At 46.5% G+C, this 19,422-nt stretch overlaps 4 protein-coding genes across 6 annotated transcripts in view; 2 read left to right on the plus strand and 2 right to left on the minus strand.

Moving 5' to 3' along the window:
* Positions 1-19,422, plus strand: part of si:dkey-13p1.4 (transmembrane protein 151B) — a 158,309-nt gene that overhangs the window by 2,446 nt on the left and 136,441 nt on the right. The window contains exon 2 of one of the 3 annotated variants that reach the window (XR_009941593.1): positions 943-2,804. Coding sequence is in view for 2 of the 3 variants with exons in the window: in XM_037487150.2 (XP_037343047.2) it covers positions 943-2,568 (1,626 nt within the window). In the remaining variant the exon portion in view is untranslated. Of the gene's footprint in view, positions 1-942; positions 3,663-19,422 lie in introns of those variants that run through there. The other 2 variants (XM_062557331.1, XM_037487150.2) reach the window with 2 other exon arrangements.
* Positions 4,399-8,199, plus strand: lrr1 (leucine rich repeat protein 1). The gene is made up of 6 exons (XM_037487153.2): positions 4,399-4,688; positions 4,761-4,956; positions 5,915-6,013; positions 6,554-6,806; positions 6,927-7,401; positions 7,502-8,199. The coding sequence occupies exons 2-6, from the start codon at positions 4,774-4,776 to the stop codon at positions 7,755-7,757; spliced, it is 1,266 nt and encodes a 421-aa protein (XP_037343050.1). The 5' UTR covers positions 4,399-4,688; positions 4,761-4,773; the 3' UTR covers positions 7,758-8,199.
* Positions 8,246-10,509, minus strand: LOC119227940 (protein kintoun). Its single transcript, XM_037487149.2, has 2 exons — positions 8,836-10,509; positions 8,246-8,762 (listed from the first exon to the last, which is right to left on the minus strand). The coding sequence occupies exons 1-2, from the start codon at positions 10,498-10,500 to the stop codon at positions 8,406-8,408; spliced, it is 2,022 nt and encodes a 673-aa protein (XP_037343046.2). The 5' UTR covers positions 10,501-10,509; the 3' UTR covers positions 8,246-8,405.
* Positions 11,432-15,871, minus strand: klf11b (Kruppel like factor 11b). The gene is made up of 4 exons (XM_037487152.2): positions 15,681-15,871; positions 14,512-14,790; positions 13,049-14,018; positions 11,432-12,854 (listed from the first exon to the last, which is right to left on the minus strand). Exons 1-4 carry the CDS (start codon positions 15,717-15,719, stop codon positions 12,553-12,555), a joined length of 1,590 nt encoding a protein of 529 aa, XP_037343049.2. The 5' UTR covers positions 15,720-15,871; the 3' UTR covers positions 11,432-12,552.

Raw genomic sequence — 19,422 nt, forward strand, 5'->3', positions numbered from 1 at the left:
CTAAACAGCGTTTACGTTTTTTTGGCATCAAAGTACCTGGTAAAGTACTAGTGTAGTAGTGTAGTGACGGGGCAATGCTCTGTTGTGCCAGGTGGTTGGCCTGGCTGCTGACTTGCTGGATTTACATGGCCTCTTTGGCTCGTGTTGCTGGCTGCTCATCATCATCATCATCATCCTCACTGTTACTGTCCTGGAGCACCTCCACTGCAGGCTGCCTGCGCTTCCCCTTGGCAGAGGGGCCCATGTCGCCCGGGCCTTGAACGTCCTGGTTTGCGAGTGGTCAGGACAAAGTCGGGGTCTGCCACGTCGTCACCTTCTTCTTCTTCATCATCACTGAGGGCGGGGTCGGATGGCACGAACGCAGTCTGACTCTTCTTTGCCGTTTTAAACACGAGCTGACACTTCCTAAAAAATTAAACACATGAACACAATAACAGCACAGGAAGGACACAGTAAGTACAGGTTGCACGCACAATAAAGGGTTTCAATATAGACAAAAAAAGTGTGGAAAAGCAGTGAGTCCTTACATTTGGTAATGCTGAGTAATAAGAAATTTAACCCAAAAAATATGCGTTGGTCAATTTTTAGGATTTATTTTGTGCTAATGTGTGATATTAATGTGACAACGTTACCAGCTAGTACATCAGCCCACGTGCAATATAAAATGTTGTGAAACCAGATCAGTTAATATTTATATATGCCATCTGTTTTGACTCATTGCCTACCAGGGTGACTGGGTGGTTGAATTGATCACTTCTGAGCTTTCCTTAGTTTGATTTACTTTGCGCTTACGTATGATAAAGATCGCACAGTCCATACTGAAGCCACGTTTTATTTGCATTTCTACTGCATCTCACTGCCAGGTTCCCAAGCCTCATTGCTTTAAGTACCTTTTTTCTCATTACTCTCTCTGTCTCTCTCTCTCTCTGTCTCTCTCTGCAGCAGCTTCCAGTGAAGCAGTCCCTGGGCGCTTGCATCTGCCGGGAGTCGCATTGGCGCTGTCTGCTGCTCTCTCTGCTCATGTACAGCTGCCTGGGCGTGGTGGCCTGGTGTCAGCTGACCCGGGTCACCAAAATCAGCTTCAACCCCGCCCTTACCTCCTCCTTCACAGCCTCCTTCCCCTCCTCCCTGCGGGGGCCCCCCGGGATGGGCGTCGGAGGCCACTCGATGATCTACCACGACAGCCCCTGCTCTGACGGCTACATCTACATCCCTCTGGCCTTCCTGCTTATAATCTACGTCCTCTACATGGTGGAGTGCTGGCACTGCAGAGCCAGGACCGAGCTGCAGAGCAAAGCGGACGTGGACAGCGTGTACGAGCGCGTGCTGCGGATGAGACGGGCCCAACCTTGCATATGGTGGAAGGCTATCAGCTACCACTTTGTGCGACGGACTCGGCAAGTCACCCGATACCGTAACGGGGACGCGTACACCACCACGCAGGTGTACCACGAGAGAGTGAACACGCACGTGGCCGAGGGTGAGTTCGACTACAGCCACTGTGGGATGAAGGACGTGTCGCGTGACCTCAGGGGCTTGGAGGGATACCCGGCGACGCGCCTTCGCTTCGCTAAATGCTTCAGCTTCACGGAGGCCGGTCCAGAGAACGATTACCTCAACCAGAGAGCTAGGTTCTTCTCTGAAATCGAGGGCTTGGACGATTACATGGAGGCCAGGGAGGGGATGCAGCTGAAGAATGTGGACTTCCGAGAAAACCTAATCGTCTACGTAGACCCAGATAGGATGCCTTGGTACACTTCCCAGGTTGCCTTCTGGCTGGCGGCTCTGCTGATGTTGTCGTGGCCCCTGAGAGTGCTGACAGAGTACTACACCGCGTGTGTGCACTACCGCATAGAGAAACTCTTTGGGTTAGAGTACAGGCCCTCTCTTCTAGATGAGGACGGGCCTCCGGGGAATAATCCTGGTTGCATTATCCCGAGAGTAGACACACTGGACAGCACTGAGATGGAGTGGCACATACGCTGTAACCGCCAGTTGATCCCCAGCTACTCAGAGGCCGTGCTGATAGACATGAGCACGGCGGACTCCAGCTCGTTGCAAGACACCGAATGCACCTCGTCCTCAAACTGCTTCCTTCTGGACGCCAGTCAGGCGGCTCAGAGCTACGGCGCTCTCCAGAGCCAGGGAGACGGCGAGCAACGCGGGGGGGAGCCGAGCGGGCCGGGCGACGGAGCCGGCAGGAGGAGGACCATCGCCAGCTCAAGCTGCTCCTCCATCTTCTCCCGTCGGGGAGCGCTGCACCACTCGCACCTCTCCTCGGACACGTCTCGATTCTCTCTCTGCCGCATGTACGGCTCCCACCGCACCGTGTCTCTGTGGAGGAGCCACAGCAGCAGCCTGACGGACCCCTGCTGCGGGGACGAGCAGCGCTGGCGGTCCGACTCCAGCCGGCTGGCGCTCAGCGACAGTCCACCGACTTACAGGGACGCCCGCTTCTTCCCAGTTCTCATCGTGCACCGGTCCGAGGGCTGTGGCGGCGAGGACGGGAGGGAAGTGAGGCGATATTACGTACGCAGAGGGTCGTCCTGTGTGGAGACGGATCTGTGAAGGACACAGAGACACTTATTTGTAAGATAGATTTAAATCAGTAGTGATCGATGGTGTTGGTCACTGTTTGCTCCAAAGACAGAATCACAATAATAATGGTATATGGTACCATATGGTAAAGGTAGAGTAATAGTCACTTCTATTTTTTAACACAGGGACCAAAAGGTCCTCGTATTGAATTGCAGATGTCTATATTATTACGGTTAAATTGTCTTGATGAAAACTGCATCACATCTGTGTCATACCCTCCTCATGGCACCAACAGTCAGCTGCAGTGTAAAATGATAATAATACATTTATTAAATGGTGCATACATGCACTCAGACTTGAAAGCTGCACGACATTAGCATCCTACTGTTTTCATGAGTTACATTTCTCAAAAATCAGAGGATGCCAAACTTCACCTGTTCCTATGTGTTATTATACATGGAAGGTGAGAATAATACAAGTAAAACAGAAAAAGATGCATGAGTTTTTCAATTGTTTCGTTTCCACACCACACAGCTTTTTGGGATCTGATGAATAACGTACATTAACTTAATGTCTAAATGTAAGCAATAACAGTAGTCCCGATGAATCATTTCTGTGCAACAGTACTGTGACTTCTACCATGTCAGATTGACGAGAATAACACAATATTTTTATTCACTCAAATTAGTTTATTAATTCATACATTGGATCATATCACTGAAGCAAATTTCTATTTTAATTTAAGGTCAGAAACAAATGTTTACAATTATGTTGTGTGCAATTGTGAATTAAAATAAAAGTTGGAAGAAAAATCAGTTTCTTCTTTGATTGTGTTGATCTGAGGTGACAGACACAAGTACATCAAGGAATAGAAACACTGGAATAACTGCTGACATTCACTGAATTCAACCAATAAAAGTTCTTTGTGGTTGGTTCAAATAAAGCATTTATGCAAGCAAAAGTTTTAAAGCAAGTATATCATATTTTGGGATTATTGTCACCAATGTATGAATCAGTATGTAGCATTGTAATGCTGTTGTAGTACTGTAATCTCGAACAATACATCATGTTTATAAGATAGCCATGTTATTTATACGGAAATTCAGAATCTACACATTAACATATATAACACTATAAACAACATGCAGCGACAATGCCATCTTTCTTTCTGTTGACCACTAGCTGCCACTATTGCTAAAGAATATATTATTTGTGGTACATTTAGATTTTTTATACTTCGTGGGTAAATACAACATCCCTTTAAAAAAAATAAAGAAAAAAATGTAATTCTTAGCAGGTGGCTTTTTGGCTCTGTTGTAGAATCAGCGAATAAAGTGGACAAATTGAGGAATCTTTAATATTTTTGAATTTGTATATTTTATTGCAAACGAACTATCACATAACCTAGTGATGAAAGAAGAAGTATTCAGAATTTGATTTAGGATAATAATAATAACAATAATAATAAGCGTCAAAATATAGCTGGTAGAAGTACCACAATAAAAGTTGTCCATTGCAGAATAGTGTAATAGAAAGCGTATGGGAGTTAATTTAATTTATTGTTCTCGTTACATAATAACATTGTATTTGTCGATTGGGTTTTGTATTGTTAAAGTTAATGTAAAAAGTTTAGTTGGCAAATACATATCTGTAAAAAGCAGCTCACAATATTCGTAGTATTGAGAAGCAGAAGAGACGCTTACACGTTGTCCTGAACGTCATAGTGTTTTCAGTAGATTCATGTTTCCGTTTTATTCGCCGTTTACTAAAAAAAGTAACAAACGTTAACCCCGTCGCTTCGTCCTGGAAGTCCGGTCCGCCCCTCTCCGGAGAAACGCGCCTTCGTGACGTCACTTCCCACCTGCGACGAGGTCGTGCTGCTAACTCCGCTAACCGACCGAAGACCCACGTCACCCCCGCGCGGGGCTGCTTTTAACGGTCGCCAAGGTCGGTCGAGCTCACCGCGGCGGCCCGCCGAAGCCTCGCCGAAGCCGCAGTGTGCGCGTGTGTCCGTTTGGATGCGGGTCGGTCCGCTTGTTGACGTCCATGACGAGGACGGATGTGTCCGCGCCTCAAAGGACGTCACCAGCTAGCGGGACTTTTCCGCCGTTGTTTCTGTTTTTTTTTTAGTGTGTTTTTCTCCCCCTCTGGTATGCATTCAAACCCTTAAGATCCCTCTGACTGGGCCCTTAAGCCGGACTTATTCTTACACTTCGTTGCAGTCCCTCGGTTGGGATGAAGCTGCAGTGTGACGTCGAGGTGGTGAATCGGATGCTCCCCTCGTTTGGGATGAAAAGTCGAGGGAAGGGGACCCGAGCGGTGCTGTCCATCGGGAAGCATTTGGACAAGACGAGCCAACGCAGCAACATCTACATGATGATCTGCACAGCTAAAGACCGAGCGGGCTCCAAGTACAAGGTCTGCTGCAGCTGCTGTTGTTGTTGTTTTCTGCCCGATATGCATCCGTTGAATATGTCCCAGTGTGTGTCCCTTTTCTGTTGATTTAATTCAGATTTAAATTTAAAAATCCCTCAAAGATACTTTCAAAGTCGGCTAACCTCATACAGAGGTTGCAAAATCAGATGCAAAATCAGGCCCTTTATTGAGAAGCATGGATGCGTTTGACTGTATAGGTGTAGCAGGAAGTTTTAGGAACATTCATTGTTAACGTTTTACAAACGTTAGTCATTTTGGTGGATCTATATAGCAAGAATCTATTTATACTTAAGTTTGTCCATCCAGGAAGCGAATGGGACTTTTTCCATCATGCATTTGCGAGATGAAAGTGCATGAAGTTTATTTTTTATGAATGACATTGAAGGATGAGAGAAGTTAATTTCATTCATGAATGCTTTCCATATTCTCACCGGCCTCAATAGAATGACAAATATCCCTGTCCTCTTTATTTGTCTGGTGTTTGAGTGAAAAAAGAGTAATATCTGGATACAAAAGAGCTAAATAGACATTTGTTGAGTGTAATTTAACGTTTTAATACGCAAGGAGGTACATCCAGTGTATAAGTGACACATAGCAAAGCATTTACATGCTTTTTTCAATCAGTCAAATAATAATCATAAATTATTTTATGGACTAGTGTCTAGTTTCGGAAGTAACTTTAGAAAATGACAATAAGCCTTACATTAGCAACACATAAAGCAGATTTGACTGATTCTGTTTTCCCTTTAACCCGGGACACTTTTTATTTGTCTATTTACTTTAGATGTGAAGCCCTAGACGTGTTGTTCGTCACGTTCACAAATGCCGCCTTCCGGCCAGTATTCCTGTCCACACTCGCTGAGGCGGCGTAATGCGGAGCCGCCCTGTAGTGGCGTTGTGTGTTTTCCCGTTGATGACGTTTGCCAAATTTCTCTTTCAGCTTAAAGACAACATAGAGAAGTTCTTCACTTGGTTCGTGGAGGAAGGCAAGGCCACTGTGAGAATAAAGGAACCCGCCGTTGACATTTGTTTGAGCAAGGTACGACATCCGACGTGGTGGGATCACAGTCTGAGTGATGCGGTGTTTGCATTAAAACCAAAACCCGACTGGTCCTTTTTGTTAATCAACTCGACAAACGCATGCAGTTGTTTTGACTGCAGCTGATGGCTGGACAGTAACCATGGCAGCCTCATTGTTTCCAGCTGCTGTAAAGGCCTCCTCGCTGCTTTGAGGCCCAGCGTGATCTTTGACTTATATTCTAACAACGTTCACAATTTTACCATAGATTTAAATGTACACCCTGTTTGTCTTTTGTTTGTTTTTTCTGGTTTACACTTTATTATTTTGGACTACATTGGATAGCACGGGGTTTCAACAAATTGTGTCCGAGCCATGTGTTTAACATGCTGCATTGAGATCAACAGCAAAAAGATCATTTATATTCAAAGTGTGTCACGTTATTCCAGGCCAGGAAATCTGGATATTTCAAGGAATCTAGTCCGATAAAATACTGCAAAACTGCTTTTCCTTCTTACCCATGGACCTGTACCTTCATCTATTTATTCATTTTTTTTGTAGGCGGACGCAAATAGCCTAAAGAACTTCCTCTCGGCGGCCCGCCTCGCCGACAGAGGAAGCGTCACGAGTAGCCTTCCTCTCTCCACGCTCACTCCCGTTCGCGCCAGAGACGTTGAGCAACCCAAGAAGAAGCTCACCATCGTCTCCAAGAAGGACTACCCCCTCACCTCCAACTTCCCCTACTCCCTGGAGCAGCTGCAAGTCTCCTACTGCAAACTGTCCCGCGTGGACATGCGGATGCTGTCTCTCAAAGGTAGAATGAGCCCACTTTAGCTTTAGCTTCTTGACTTTGATAAAATACCTTGCGTGATGTTAAATAGCTGTATTACCCCGTCCTAAGTTGTGGTATTTCTTTCTCTCCCCGTTTGTGCAGCACTCCGCAAGCTGGACCTCAGCAACAACCACATCAAGAAGCTCCCGGCTACCATCGGGGACCTCGGCTGCCTCTCCGAGCTCGTCCTCCACAACAACCACCTGGAGGCCTTCAGCGAGGCGCTGTGCCTGTCCACGCTGCAGCGGACCCTCCAGCTCCTGGACCTCAGCCAGAACCGGCTGCGGTGGCTCCCGCCCCAGTTCTGCCAGCTCAAAGAGCTGGTGAACCTCAAGCTGGACGACAACGAGCTGGCCTGTCTGCCGTTCCGCGTGGGCCGGCTCTCCAAGTTGAGGTTCCTGTCGGCGGCGCACAACCAGCTGGCCGCGTTGCCTTCTGACTTCCGTAAGCTCAGCCTGGAGAACCTGGACCTGTTCGGGAACCCGTTCGTCCAGCCCAACCCACTCGACCACACGATGAAGCTCACGTTCCCGCTCCCCCTCCAAGAGATGGCTTCCAGAGCCGTGGCCGACCTCAGGTGAGAATTGAAAACTAGCCCGGGCGGGTCCGACCAAGTCCTTCTCCGTTGTTCTTCCAGCGACCTCCCCTAACTGGATCCTTTCTCGTTCCCCTCACAGGCTGCCTTACGGACCTCACCTCATCCCCGCCCACTTGTGTCGAGACCTGGAAGTCGCCAAGGCGTGCGAATGCGGCCGCGTCTGCGTCAATTTCTACATCAAGACGGCGGTTAGCATGAACCTGCACCAAGTCTCCCACACGGTGGTCCTGGTGGACGACATGGGGGGCACGGACGCTCCGGTGCAGCAGCACTTCTGCTCCCTCTCTTGCTACTCCCTGTTTTTAGACAACTCGCTTCAGAGGGGAATCCGATAAGGAAGGACAAACACTGTTGCTTGACAGGAAATGCAGGGCAGATTTTGCAACAGCTCTCGAGTGGACGGATACGGTCGGGCTTTGGCTTCCAGGCCAAAGGAGAGTATTGACCCTGTCAAGAGCTTGAAGCAGTCATTCAACTTATGTTGCACTTCCTCTCTTACGGGCTCCATCTGTGACCTGAAGGCAGTGGCTTCATGTAACGACGGCAGGCAGACACACTGACACATGACAGTTCTCCCAGGCTGCTGGTAAATGTCACAGGTCGTCTTTCCTGATCTTTCTGCCTCTTAAAGCGGACTGCAGGCTCCTCTGCTGACCTACTTCTACTAGGCAAGGGTATAAAGACATTAGATTAATTGGAGTTTTTTCAACAGTGCCTCAGGGTCAGTGAGCGTTGCCTAAAGGGAGATGGTTTTTACTGCTAATGGCTGACTATTTTTATATTCATTTGAAAAATGCAATAAAAGTATTCACATTGTTGGACCAAGTATTTTTTCTGAGACATTATGTGTTTGTATTAAGGGAATAAAGAGAAAAGTCAAATTTCTAGAAATATGAACATTTAATATTGTATTAAACAGTATAATTTGCATTCAAACCTGCTGCATTACAAGAGAACCAAACATCACAGCCTCCTCGGACTCCTCAGTCCAGCTCGTATATCAGGGAGTTCTGGAAGACGAACTCAGCAGTTGTGAAGTGGTCACTGATGATCTTTTCGTTTCCATCGTTATCTATTTCCCTCAATACCCCAGGTGGTGGCTGGTTGCCGCGCTCCGCCTTGCGGAGGATTCTCACCGCTGGCAGGTCATCTTGGTCTGTATTCTCCTCCTCCTGCTCCTCCTGCTGCTCTACTGAACCCGCGGCCGAAGGCTCCTCCGTGTCCCCGCTGGCCGGCACGCAGCCGTCCTTGATGTTGCTCCGGCTCGGAGGTTCAGCCTGTGTGGGAGTTTGGGGTTCCTCACTTGATCTGTGGTTTACAAATGCAGCCTCTGTCTCCACCTACAACAGGAAGAAAACAGCTTAGTTTACCTTCTCGTCTCCAGGATTTAGTATTTGTCAGGGAATATCTCACCTCCTTTTTGATGGGTGGTGACTCCGAGCGAGAGGTCGGAGTGACATCTCCCTCTTTTTCTTCTCGGCTTGGATGTTCAGCAGTGATCGAAACAAGCTGGTCCTCTGGTCCAAGTGTGGCCACAAGCTTGTTATGGCCAGGCGATGAGTTTTCTTCTTCAGCAGAAACATCAACAGTGTCCCACGGAAAACCTAGACCAGAGTCCTCTGTATCTTCAAGTTGCTGCTTTTTGTGTAGGTTAGAGTTTGCCGTCTCATTTTCCTGTTTCTGCTCTTTCGATATCTCCTCCACAGCGCCTTGGCCAAAACCATTTTTCTCTTTTTGGGCACCGTTTTCTCCTTCCCTCTTTGCTTCCTGTCTTTCTTTCTCAACCGATTCACCTTCCTCTTCTGCCATCATCTGCTCATCTCCTCTCTCATGACCTGTATTACCCTCTGCTTCAACCTTCTCTTCCCCTGTCTGCTGCCTAAATACCCCCTCGCCAGCTCTTTTCTCCTCCTCCTCCTCCTCCTCCTCCTCCTCCCACTCTTCCCGACTGTCATCGTCACCCACAGTAGTCCGAGCGAACGCCGCGGCTGGATCAAAGGCTTCGTGGGAAGGGAGAACCGACAGTGTGACGGTAAGCTGTCTTCTCTGTCTGTTGAACTTGGCCTCTCCTTTTTCTTCATCCACGGGGTAGGATAGGGGCAGCTCCAGTCTGTAGGATGGTTTCTTGGACACCAGCAGCAGCTGCCTCTCTTTCACCTCGAGGCTGGCGTCCGAGACCGCCTTCAGAAGAGGCAGGTCGATGGTCACCACTATCTCTTTGGGCCTGGGGCTTTGGGCGGAGTCTCTAGAGTATCTGAAGTCCTGCAGATCTAAGAAAGATCGATATTTGACCGCGTAGTTTGGCCTGGTGGGCTGCTGGTCGTTGCCAGGCTGAAGGCTGCAGCTTTTGGGTGGGGCATCGCTGCTCTTTTTGGTTGCATGTGATTCTTTGGGCTCCATTTGAGGTCTTCTTTCATCCGGGTACGGGAACGCGAGAGGGTCCGCCTCCTCCGAGGGCTCCTTGGATTTGTATCCAGGAATGGGTTTTCGGATGACACAGGGCCTAGGGGTCCCCTTGTATTTAACGCTCATCTCCCTCACGTTGTTTTCGTCCAGAGTCACTTTGAAGGCATCCCGGATCCCCTGAACGGCCGTGCTGTCCACCATTTCCATGAAGGTATTGTTTTTGCTTGCGAAGCGGATGGTGTCAGGGTGGAAAATAACGTCGTAGATCACGATGGTGTTCCCTTTCGTGTCTCTGTCTTGTCTCCCTGGATGCAGACTGTGGGGCAGGGTCCAGCGCTGTCCCACGCGGCCGTCCTCCGACGTGCCGCCTTCCCATGCAGGCTTTCCAACTTTTCCATTGGCGCAGATATTGATGAAACACTTCCGCGTGCCGTCCGAACTCGTCCTGAGGCAGCGGAACGGTTCCGGGTGGATGAACTCAATGATGTTTCCTCTCTCCTGCTCCAAAAGTGCGATCTCCTCCTCGTACCTCTTCTTGTTCTCCGGGTCCGATATTTCATTGGCGTAATCGCGCAGCATTTCCCCGAATTTCTTGTCTTTGAGCGCTTTGGTCAGTCGATCAACTTCCTCTACTGTCATGTTTAGTTCTTTCAGTTTGTCTCCAACCTCCATGATGCCACGATAAGAAACGACGGTCACCGAGGTGGATGAATTCAGCCGAGACACACGAAAAAAAAGTCCAGACGCGAGTTGACCTATTTACAGAGGTGGTTCGAAAAGATCCGTGTGTTTAACTAGTCATGGACATCCATCAAAAAGTCCTGGATGTGTGGACGTAACCATAGCAACACGAAAGTCTTTGGTGCAACAAGGAAACCCTTCCCTGTGAAACTTGTTTTGCTCTCGCTGAGATCCGTCAGAATCTTAATGGATGAAAACAACTCACCGTTTCATCAAACGTTCAACAAATATACTGTATATCATTTAGTTTAAAAAAAATAGTTGACCTCAACAAAAATAAAATCACGCAGTGTTTGTTTTATTATTAATTAAACGTTAATAAAAGATAGTTGATCAACAATGAAAAGCCTGAATAGTAGTAAGCTTTCATTTATTATTATTATTATGTTTATAATCTATGCATTGTTTAATCTATGTGAAATCAATAATACAAGAAACTTTCCCAATTGACACACTTTTTCCCAATTGACACGGTTTTTTAATGACACATCATTTAAAATTGCATTGTTTTTTAGTTTACTTGCCTTTTATTGCATATTCTGTTGTTAGAAAGATAGTGTTTGTTCGAATATATTTAAGTTAGTTCTGCAGACAAAACGACAAGACATCTTAAGTGAAATTACATGAATTCGCCGCCAGTTGTCGCTGTGGATCCTTGCTCGAGTGGCACATAGCCAATAGGAAAGTCGGTCAGTAAGGCAAAGGGGCGGTAATGCAGGAACGAGACGTGATTGGTCGCACCCCCAACGGTTCATACTTCCCACTGTCTGATTGGTGGGTGTGCGCCGTTACTGGCTTGGAGACCAATGATTATGAATGTATAGATGGGAGGGAGGGAGGGTGGAGGCGCCACACAGAACCACTACGTGGTCCAGCAGAATCTTTAAAAGCTTTTCTTTTTATTGTTTACTTGATAAATTTTCCACTTGCTTCCTCATAATTTCCTCAGCTGCAAATGGCTTCTATGTATATCATTTGGCCAAGGATGGTCTACAGCACAACCTATATCACTTCTCATGTGATTTGTTAATGGTATATATTACATACTGTACAACCTGTTTATATTACAATCTATACATTAAATTATGACTGTGCACATGTCTACCAGTGTTACATCATGTTATATTTTATTCTCACGTTAAAACAGTGGTTTACTACGAAAGAGTCAACAATCACCTTGTTCCCTTTTGTAGGTGCTGGATTACATCAGTTAATGAACTCTAAAACAAGAAAAACAAATCTGTCGTGTCTGCTGACTCATAAACAATCTGGTTCTGAGCTAATGAAGGGACACGATGTCCTCAGATGTTCTTACCAAAGAGGTTTAATAACACCAAATCTCATTCAGTCGGCAGAGCAAGAGAGGGGGCGGTGTGGGGGAGTCGCAGTGTGACGCACACAGGATGTGGGCAGGCACCACTCTGGGAAAGATTGCTGACTACACCAAGATCCCACACTTTTTTTTTGTGGTCCCAAAACACACAAACAATTTCTCACTTGATGTTTTTTTTAATTTGGTTTTATTAGAAATATGTATTAAATAATATGAAAAGTTAGACAGGGAGGTATAATCATACGTACTGATGGTTAATATTCATATAATTTTGCATGTTTTTTCCAAAAATGATAATTTCATAGTACAACAACCAATACATTCCTAGACACACATATATATATTTATATATCAGTGTCAACACAAACAAAGAGAAAGTGTTGTAGGAGGGGTGGAAGGTGAAATGCATAAGACAAACTTCATACAAAGGCTTTGGCAAGAGTGCATTGATATTCTCAAATATATCAAAGTAAACAAAAGAATCCTTTAAAAGAAAAAGTACATGTACAAATGAGCAGTAGAGAGGAATAAAAGAGTCCAGTGCATGTTTTGTCTGTCATTCCCATGAGTAAAATAGCAGCAGCCGTGCGTGCTTGGCTGCTCTGTGTCCCTGGTTTCTTGGGAGGGGGTGGCAGGGCAGAGTTCATTGTCTACTTGGAGCCGGCAGGTACCAGCATGCTTAACGTGGCGAGGCCGGGTTTTGATGGAGGCGTTTTGGCGGCGGCCATTTTGTTCAGGCTCCTGACGTCGGCCTGCCAGGAGGGCATTTTCTTCGTGGTCATGTGGCGGCGGGCGTGTTTGGTGAGGTGGTCGCTGCGCATGAATCGCCGGTCGCACACGGGACACACAAATTTCTTTTCGCCCGTGTGCGTCCGCCGGTGACGGGAGAGCTCGTCGGAGCGGGCGAACCTCTTCTCGCAGCCGTCCCAGCTGCAGCTGAAAGGCTTCTCGCCTGAGGGAGGGAAACGGGGAGAGCGGTGAGTCAGTGGGTGAGTCAAGTCGCAGTCATCAAAACATTTACACTGTCACGCACGAGAAAAAACAACAAGCTCACTTTAATTCTCGTCAAGAATAACAAGGCCAAGGAAGTACGGTTTTACAAACAGGATCAAACGTCCACAAACCGAACCCTTTCTGCAAGCTCACCTGTGTGCGTTCTTAAGTGAGCCTTGAGGTGGGAGCTCTTGAAGTAAGTCTTCCTGCAGCCCGGGAAGGTGCAGACATAGTTTCTCCTGCGGGAAAAGTCCATCTTTGTCGCCGTCACACCGCAGCCGGGCCCCGCCGGCACGTACACCGGGGCCGGGGCCAGAGGTAGCAGCTTGGTGTTGCCCAGAGTCATGACCGTCTGAGGGCAGTGAGGGGCCTGAGAGATTGAGGACTGCGGGAGAACCAGCATCACCGTGCCCTGCGGCATGGCCGAGCCCACGATGAGGGACTGCTGGACAGAGGCGGAGTTACCCGAGGCGGGCTGGGGGAGGATGGGCGTGGCGGCGGTCCGAATCCCATTGTTGGACGTCTGAAGCGCGCCGGGGATGAAGGCGGAGATTATACCTGATTGGCTGCTGACCGGAAACATCTGACAGATGATCTGAGGGTTGGGGGCCGAGTGCGGGGACAGAGCTGCGCGAGCGGGGGGAGTGGGAGGGCTGCTTTGCAGCTGCATATTGACAGGAGCGGGGGTGGAGACACTGTTCCAGCAGGGTTTCGGGGGCCGGGCGTGCAGCTCTGTTTTTGAGGCGAATGAAGGAGGTGTGAGAGGAGCAGCAGTGGATGGAGGTGTGGCTATCTGCTCAGTCTGTGTAACACGCTGCTGCTGCTGCTGCTGGCAGGAGGTCGCAGCCGTTACGGTGTCTCTGGCTGTCTTTGGACTGGCGGCGACTGGAATGCGGTGTTGGCAGGGGACGCTGTCTGCGGTGTGGCGGATGACGCTGGTCGCCATGGCTCTGCAGGGCCGGGGAAGGGAAGGGAGGGAGGGCGTATTTTCAGCAACGTGTGCCAGGTCAGGTTGATGGAGGCCGGAGCCACAGTGTTGTGAGGACACAGCCGGGGCAGAGCTTGACTGGAGCGCCATGCTGGAAGCCTCGACAAAGCTGGGGCTATGAGGGGGAGTCATGCACTGGAAGAAAAAACAGAAGGGAGGGAGGAATTTAATTAAAACTAGTGTACCCCGATTATGAAGTAGTAAAGAGGGTGTCTCTAGATGTACAGGGGAAAGTGTTGGGAGAGACACGCTTGTACATACAAGGCTAATGATCACTTTGAGATATAAAAAGCTATAATGTGGGATTTTTATGATTCTTTTTATGAGACACTCTGTCTGAAGGTCAGAGCACCTTACAGCATCATGTCTGCAGAACCCGCTCACCTCTCCCCAGCTTATGTAATAAACCATGATTCCAGACATATCTTTCCACATTCACAATGAAAAGGCCAAAAGGGTTTAAAAGAAAACATTGACCCTTAGGAATGGGAATGATTACTAACCCAACGGCAGTGATTTAAGTGGTTTGGGAATAGAATAGAAGGGAGGGGGGGGGGGGGATTTTGCAAATCAGACATATACGGATCATTCAACGGTTGAGGCCTGTACAGCATGAAAGGTCACTTACAAGGGAGGAGAGGGACACAAAGTCCTTCGGCGGCTCCGGGAGTTCTGACGGCATGAGTGAGTCACAGGAATCCGAAGCTGGGGTGAGGGGCCTGGGCTTGCAGGGGGCTGGCCTGCTGCCCCCGACAAAGTGGCCCTGGCCCCAGGAGCTCATGCACACCAGCGCTTCGGCAGCCTCCAGGTCGGTGTACTCCAGTCCACAGGTTGCACTAGGGACAGACTGTCCGCTGTCACGCCTTCTTCTCTTTGCATAGGACCCGCAGCGATCCATATGCTCGGCCTGGCGGGAACCAAAAATAAATAAATAACTTCAGACAGTGGAAGCAAAATGAAACCAAAAAAAAAAAAACTTCAGACAATGGAAGCAAAAAGAAAGTACTTCCGCGAATTGTTTGCCTTGTTGAATCAACTTTGCACGAATGCAAAATGTGAGCTTTCTATATAGTTTTAACCACAGTGGGGGATAATCTATTTTCAGTCATCCTCTGCTCTGTCACTGTATCTCAATCAATCTAAAGTTCCCCATCCTACACTACACGACGCTGCCATTGAGGGAGGGGCCGAGGTGGTGACTACACCCCGGCCCAGCATGCACTGCCTTTGGCTCAGAGCCAGGCCGCCTCCCATTGCCAAATATAGACCAAACAGTGACGTGCTGCCCAGATGAGCAATGTGAAATCCCTATAAAGCGGGTTTGCATCAGGAAGTAATTTGCCCATTGTAACTTTATTACGCATTTCTTTTTACCGTAGGCAATGCAAATTTCTGAATTGCCACAAGCACACAACCAAATGTTGTTGTTCGTCAACAATGACAGGCTGCTTGATTTAAAATACATTTGAGATGAACAAAGATAACGTTAGGTGTAGATAAATAACGTTTCTTAATTACTTAAACAAAATCCAGTGCATATTATCAAAAACAAAAGTTTCGAATTAACGTGGAATATAATATGGTTGATTTGGCAAAGCCGAGACGTTAAAGTGACTATTATTAATTTAATTAAATAGATTAAATGAACAATAACTACGTTGAAATAGCGTATGACTTAGCTTTAGTGGTAGAATTTTAAATATATATATATATATATACAGTGGATGCTACCGATTTGGAAAATTAATGTCGCGCTCAAATTGAAGTGACGATAACAGTTTCAAAATAAAATCTTACCCCGTTTGAGTCCATTTCTGTAAATGTTCGCGTTGGCATTGAGGAACACGTATGTGTCTAAATACCACTTCGTGGTTGTCAAAGCCCGTACAGAACAAAGAGACGGCCGTTGCCAGAGCCGCTGCCTGTACCGGTGTATGGTTGAGGTCGCTTTTCTTCTGACTGACTCCCTTTTCTCTCAGCTGTGTGTGTAAAACACGGGGAGGAGAAAAAAAAAGGAAAACAAACTCACAACACGCACCGGCAGGTGGCAACACTCAGCCAATCACAATTGAGTGTGTGGGGAGCTTCAACCAATGGGAGGGCAGAGAACGCGTGAACAGTGCGTGCTCGCAGACCGGTTGGCGGAAACGGGGTGCGTGGCCGTTGGTGGGCGTGTCCTTAAGAGTCAGCAGTGTCAGGGTAAACCCGATGAACTGCCGTCCGTTAACTAGGCGAAAGGTCGATCGAGTCTATGCTGCATTCAAGGACTGTAGGGAATAATGCCTTGGAAATAATCCAGGGCGGTAAATTGTTTTGTTAACTGATTTTACGGTTGAGCAAAGTTGTTAATATTAGAGAAATGGTAAATATAGCCAGTATGCCCACACTAAAAAATAGTTGAATGTCAAATGATTTGCACCCAATCTTCCTTTCTACATGTGGGCCTATGCATATGCACAACAATGGCCTACTGTACTGTGCATTTTAGAGCTAATATGTCTCACACAATTCCATCAACGTAGTTTCTAAAACGTCACAACTGTATTTTAAACAAGCTTGTGCCTATTTGTTTCATCCTTCCAGTTATGTGGCTTCTCGGGTGGGGATTACATTATTATTACATTGCATGTCGTATTGAGCAAAATGTTTGGATTTGATTTGACTAGAATGAATGGTCCGATCCAAATATTTGAAATAATATGACAAAACAATGTCTTGCAGCCTTTAAAGAAGTCAATTGTTGTTTATTTTTAACACTCTTAAGGAATGATTACTATGGCTAAATTGATGGTTACACTATATAAAAACGGATTATGTTTTAGGGTATTATAAATGTATGTATTCTGCTTGACCCGATTGCATATAATTTCTATTTACCAGTGGAAAAACGCTCTGTCGTCTACTTTAAAGCAAAGAGTAAAGGGGAAAGTTATTTGTACCACGTTTTCCACCGTACCTGAATGCAGCACTCGTGCCTCCATGAAGCGCGGGGTTCTATCTTGTTTTCCGGAGCTGTTTGTGCAGCTTTTTCACAGAAAAAAACAGAAAAATAAGTGGTTGAATAAACACATACTAACAAAGATTTATATAAATGATTTCCTTTATCCATGCTATTACTGTAGCCGATAACCACATAAACATTGTAATAATGTGTCACGATTACAGCCAATCGGATCACCCTGATAGGTTTAACAATTCAACTCTACAAATGGTACATTTGGTGAAAATGTAACTTATATAACATATTCTTGGCAGGATTTTCCCACTTGTTTTGTCTGCGGGTGTAAACACTCTTTAAGGATTTCTGGGGTGGAGCTAACCTCACTGCACCAGTAAATACATGTGGATCATATAACATGTTTGCTTTATATGATCATTGTTACATTTGCAGACAAATCCATTTTTATGGTAAACGCAAGTGCACAGATTCACTAGCCTATTATCCCTGGTGAAGAAAAAAAAGGGATAGTGTGCTTTGTTCTCTTGTTACTAAATGTATTCTTCATACTTTATGTAATAGTTATGCGTGTTGGCCGGTTTTTCCTGTTGCCTATTGTCTGGAAATCTCTAAAGTGCATTTATGAGAACTGAGATTGTTTTTGTCCTACATATGCTGTTATATCACCAACAGCAATTAGACAAAGATAAAATGTTCCAATGAAGTACTTGAACAAGAATTTGTCATTATTACCAATTGGTAAAAACAATTTGAATTTACCTTTGGAGAAACAACAGCAGAACCAGAGTCATTTTCATGAGCATCATCAGAATCAAGATATTCAATATTCGGATTCTGATATTCCTCGCTTGAATATAAATACAAAACTCATGTGACCTCACAAAAATGGGTTATTTGATGTTTGTCTGCAAATTGCCCTGAGCCGAAGGCACTGCAGCAGGTGGGTTAGCACCGGGCCCCGGTGGCGTCCGGCGGGTAACGGAGGCCGCGCCTCAGTGTGACTCACATAAGCATGACCTCAGGGAGCGTTGAGGGCTTGGGACTTTGGCAGCGTTAGCCGCAGTGCCAGCAGTTGGCGAGAAAGAGAGGGGAAGAGGGAGGAGTTACGAGGAAAACGTGTTAGCATGTCGGCATGACAGGCAGCTCGGGCCTAAGCACAGCAGCCTGTTTGTGATATAAGTGGGGCAGGCCGCTTCAACTCGGTTATGGAATCTGGAGGAAAGGTTACGCCGGCCCTATCTGGGCCTCCACATGCTCACCTCCCCTGTCCGGCCAACTCCCCCCCCAACTCAGGAACTCAAGAGCGGACTCAAAAAGGGGGAAGTTTCCCCGGCAGGGTTAAATATATCACCCAAGGGCTATATTTCACTAAAAGCCCCGGAGCTATGACAGGCGTCATGTCATTTGGGGAAACAAAGTGTTTCCAGATGAAGTGCGTCCACTATACATGTACAATGTTGTCACAAGGTACCATTATAGAAACCAAACTTCTTAATGTTATAAACTGCCATTCATTTGGAAAATATCCTGAGCTCATGAATTCAGATATACATCGTTCACCGTTCATGACAGAAAAACAGAACACCGTAGTGCTTAACAAAAGAACAATGTTGGTTTGTTGGGAAATCCCTTCAATGTGTCATCAGTGTCCAAACTGGATTTTGCAAATGGGTATTGAAGACAATCTTGTGGCACTTGGCTCTTCTGCCTCTGAAATGCATCTCATTTCCATTTTAACTTTAAAAGGTATAGCGATGATATTTTATAGACAGAAGCTAAGGCCAAAGTTCAGCAGAGATCCAGAATATCAGCTCCTCCCAGTCATCAGTACCAGCTGGGATTTGGGGCAAAGGTACCAGCCAACAAAGAGTCCCCAGGCACGGAAGATAGTATCTGACGAGGGGATCCTTCATCCTTGCTTGATTCCCTTTTTCTATACCATTATGTTATTGACTTTTCTATTCTCAGATCAATGCAAACACTTGCACATGGGCAGAAAGCATTCTGACTAAAAAATGTAAGAGAGAATAACATGGTGTTTACTTTGCTCATTTCTGTGTGTGGCATGTCAATCTATTATCCATGCATAGGGAACGAGTTGCACATGGGCAATCTTTGTCTTCTTTTGTCAAAGTACACTAAAAATACCATGTTAACCTGAATTTAAATCAAATTCTATATCACTTTTTTGAAAGTGCAGCGATGACCCCTTGAAAACCAATAAGTCAGTGTCCCGCTGTCAATGTTTAAAATGTTATCCTGGGTAGAAAACCTCAACCTCTCGGTCTGGCAGGGGTGAAAATATTTAATTTCTTGATAAGATCATTTTTTAAATTGATTACAAAACCCGTCGCTATCAGTTAACGGAACCAACGCCGATATTTTTGTTGACATGTTATGCCAGTGTGTTTATCTGGGTTAGTGTAAATATTGCCTTACAACAAACCACAGATGGCCTGTTGTTGTGGCCGTCTCCCGTATAGTCAACACCACACTGAAGGATGCTTTGTGTACCACAAACAACACACGTGGCTCCACCCTCTCTCCTCCTACACATTAGGATGGAGGCACTGCTGGGAT

Source organism: Pungitius pungitius, chromosome 14 (genome assembly GCF_949316345.1).
Source record: "Pungitius pungitius chromosome 14, fPunPun2.1, whole genome shotgun sequence".
Classification (NCBI taxonomy): Eukaryota; Metazoa; Chordata; class Actinopteri; order Perciformes; family Gasterosteidae; genus Pungitius; species Pungitius pungitius.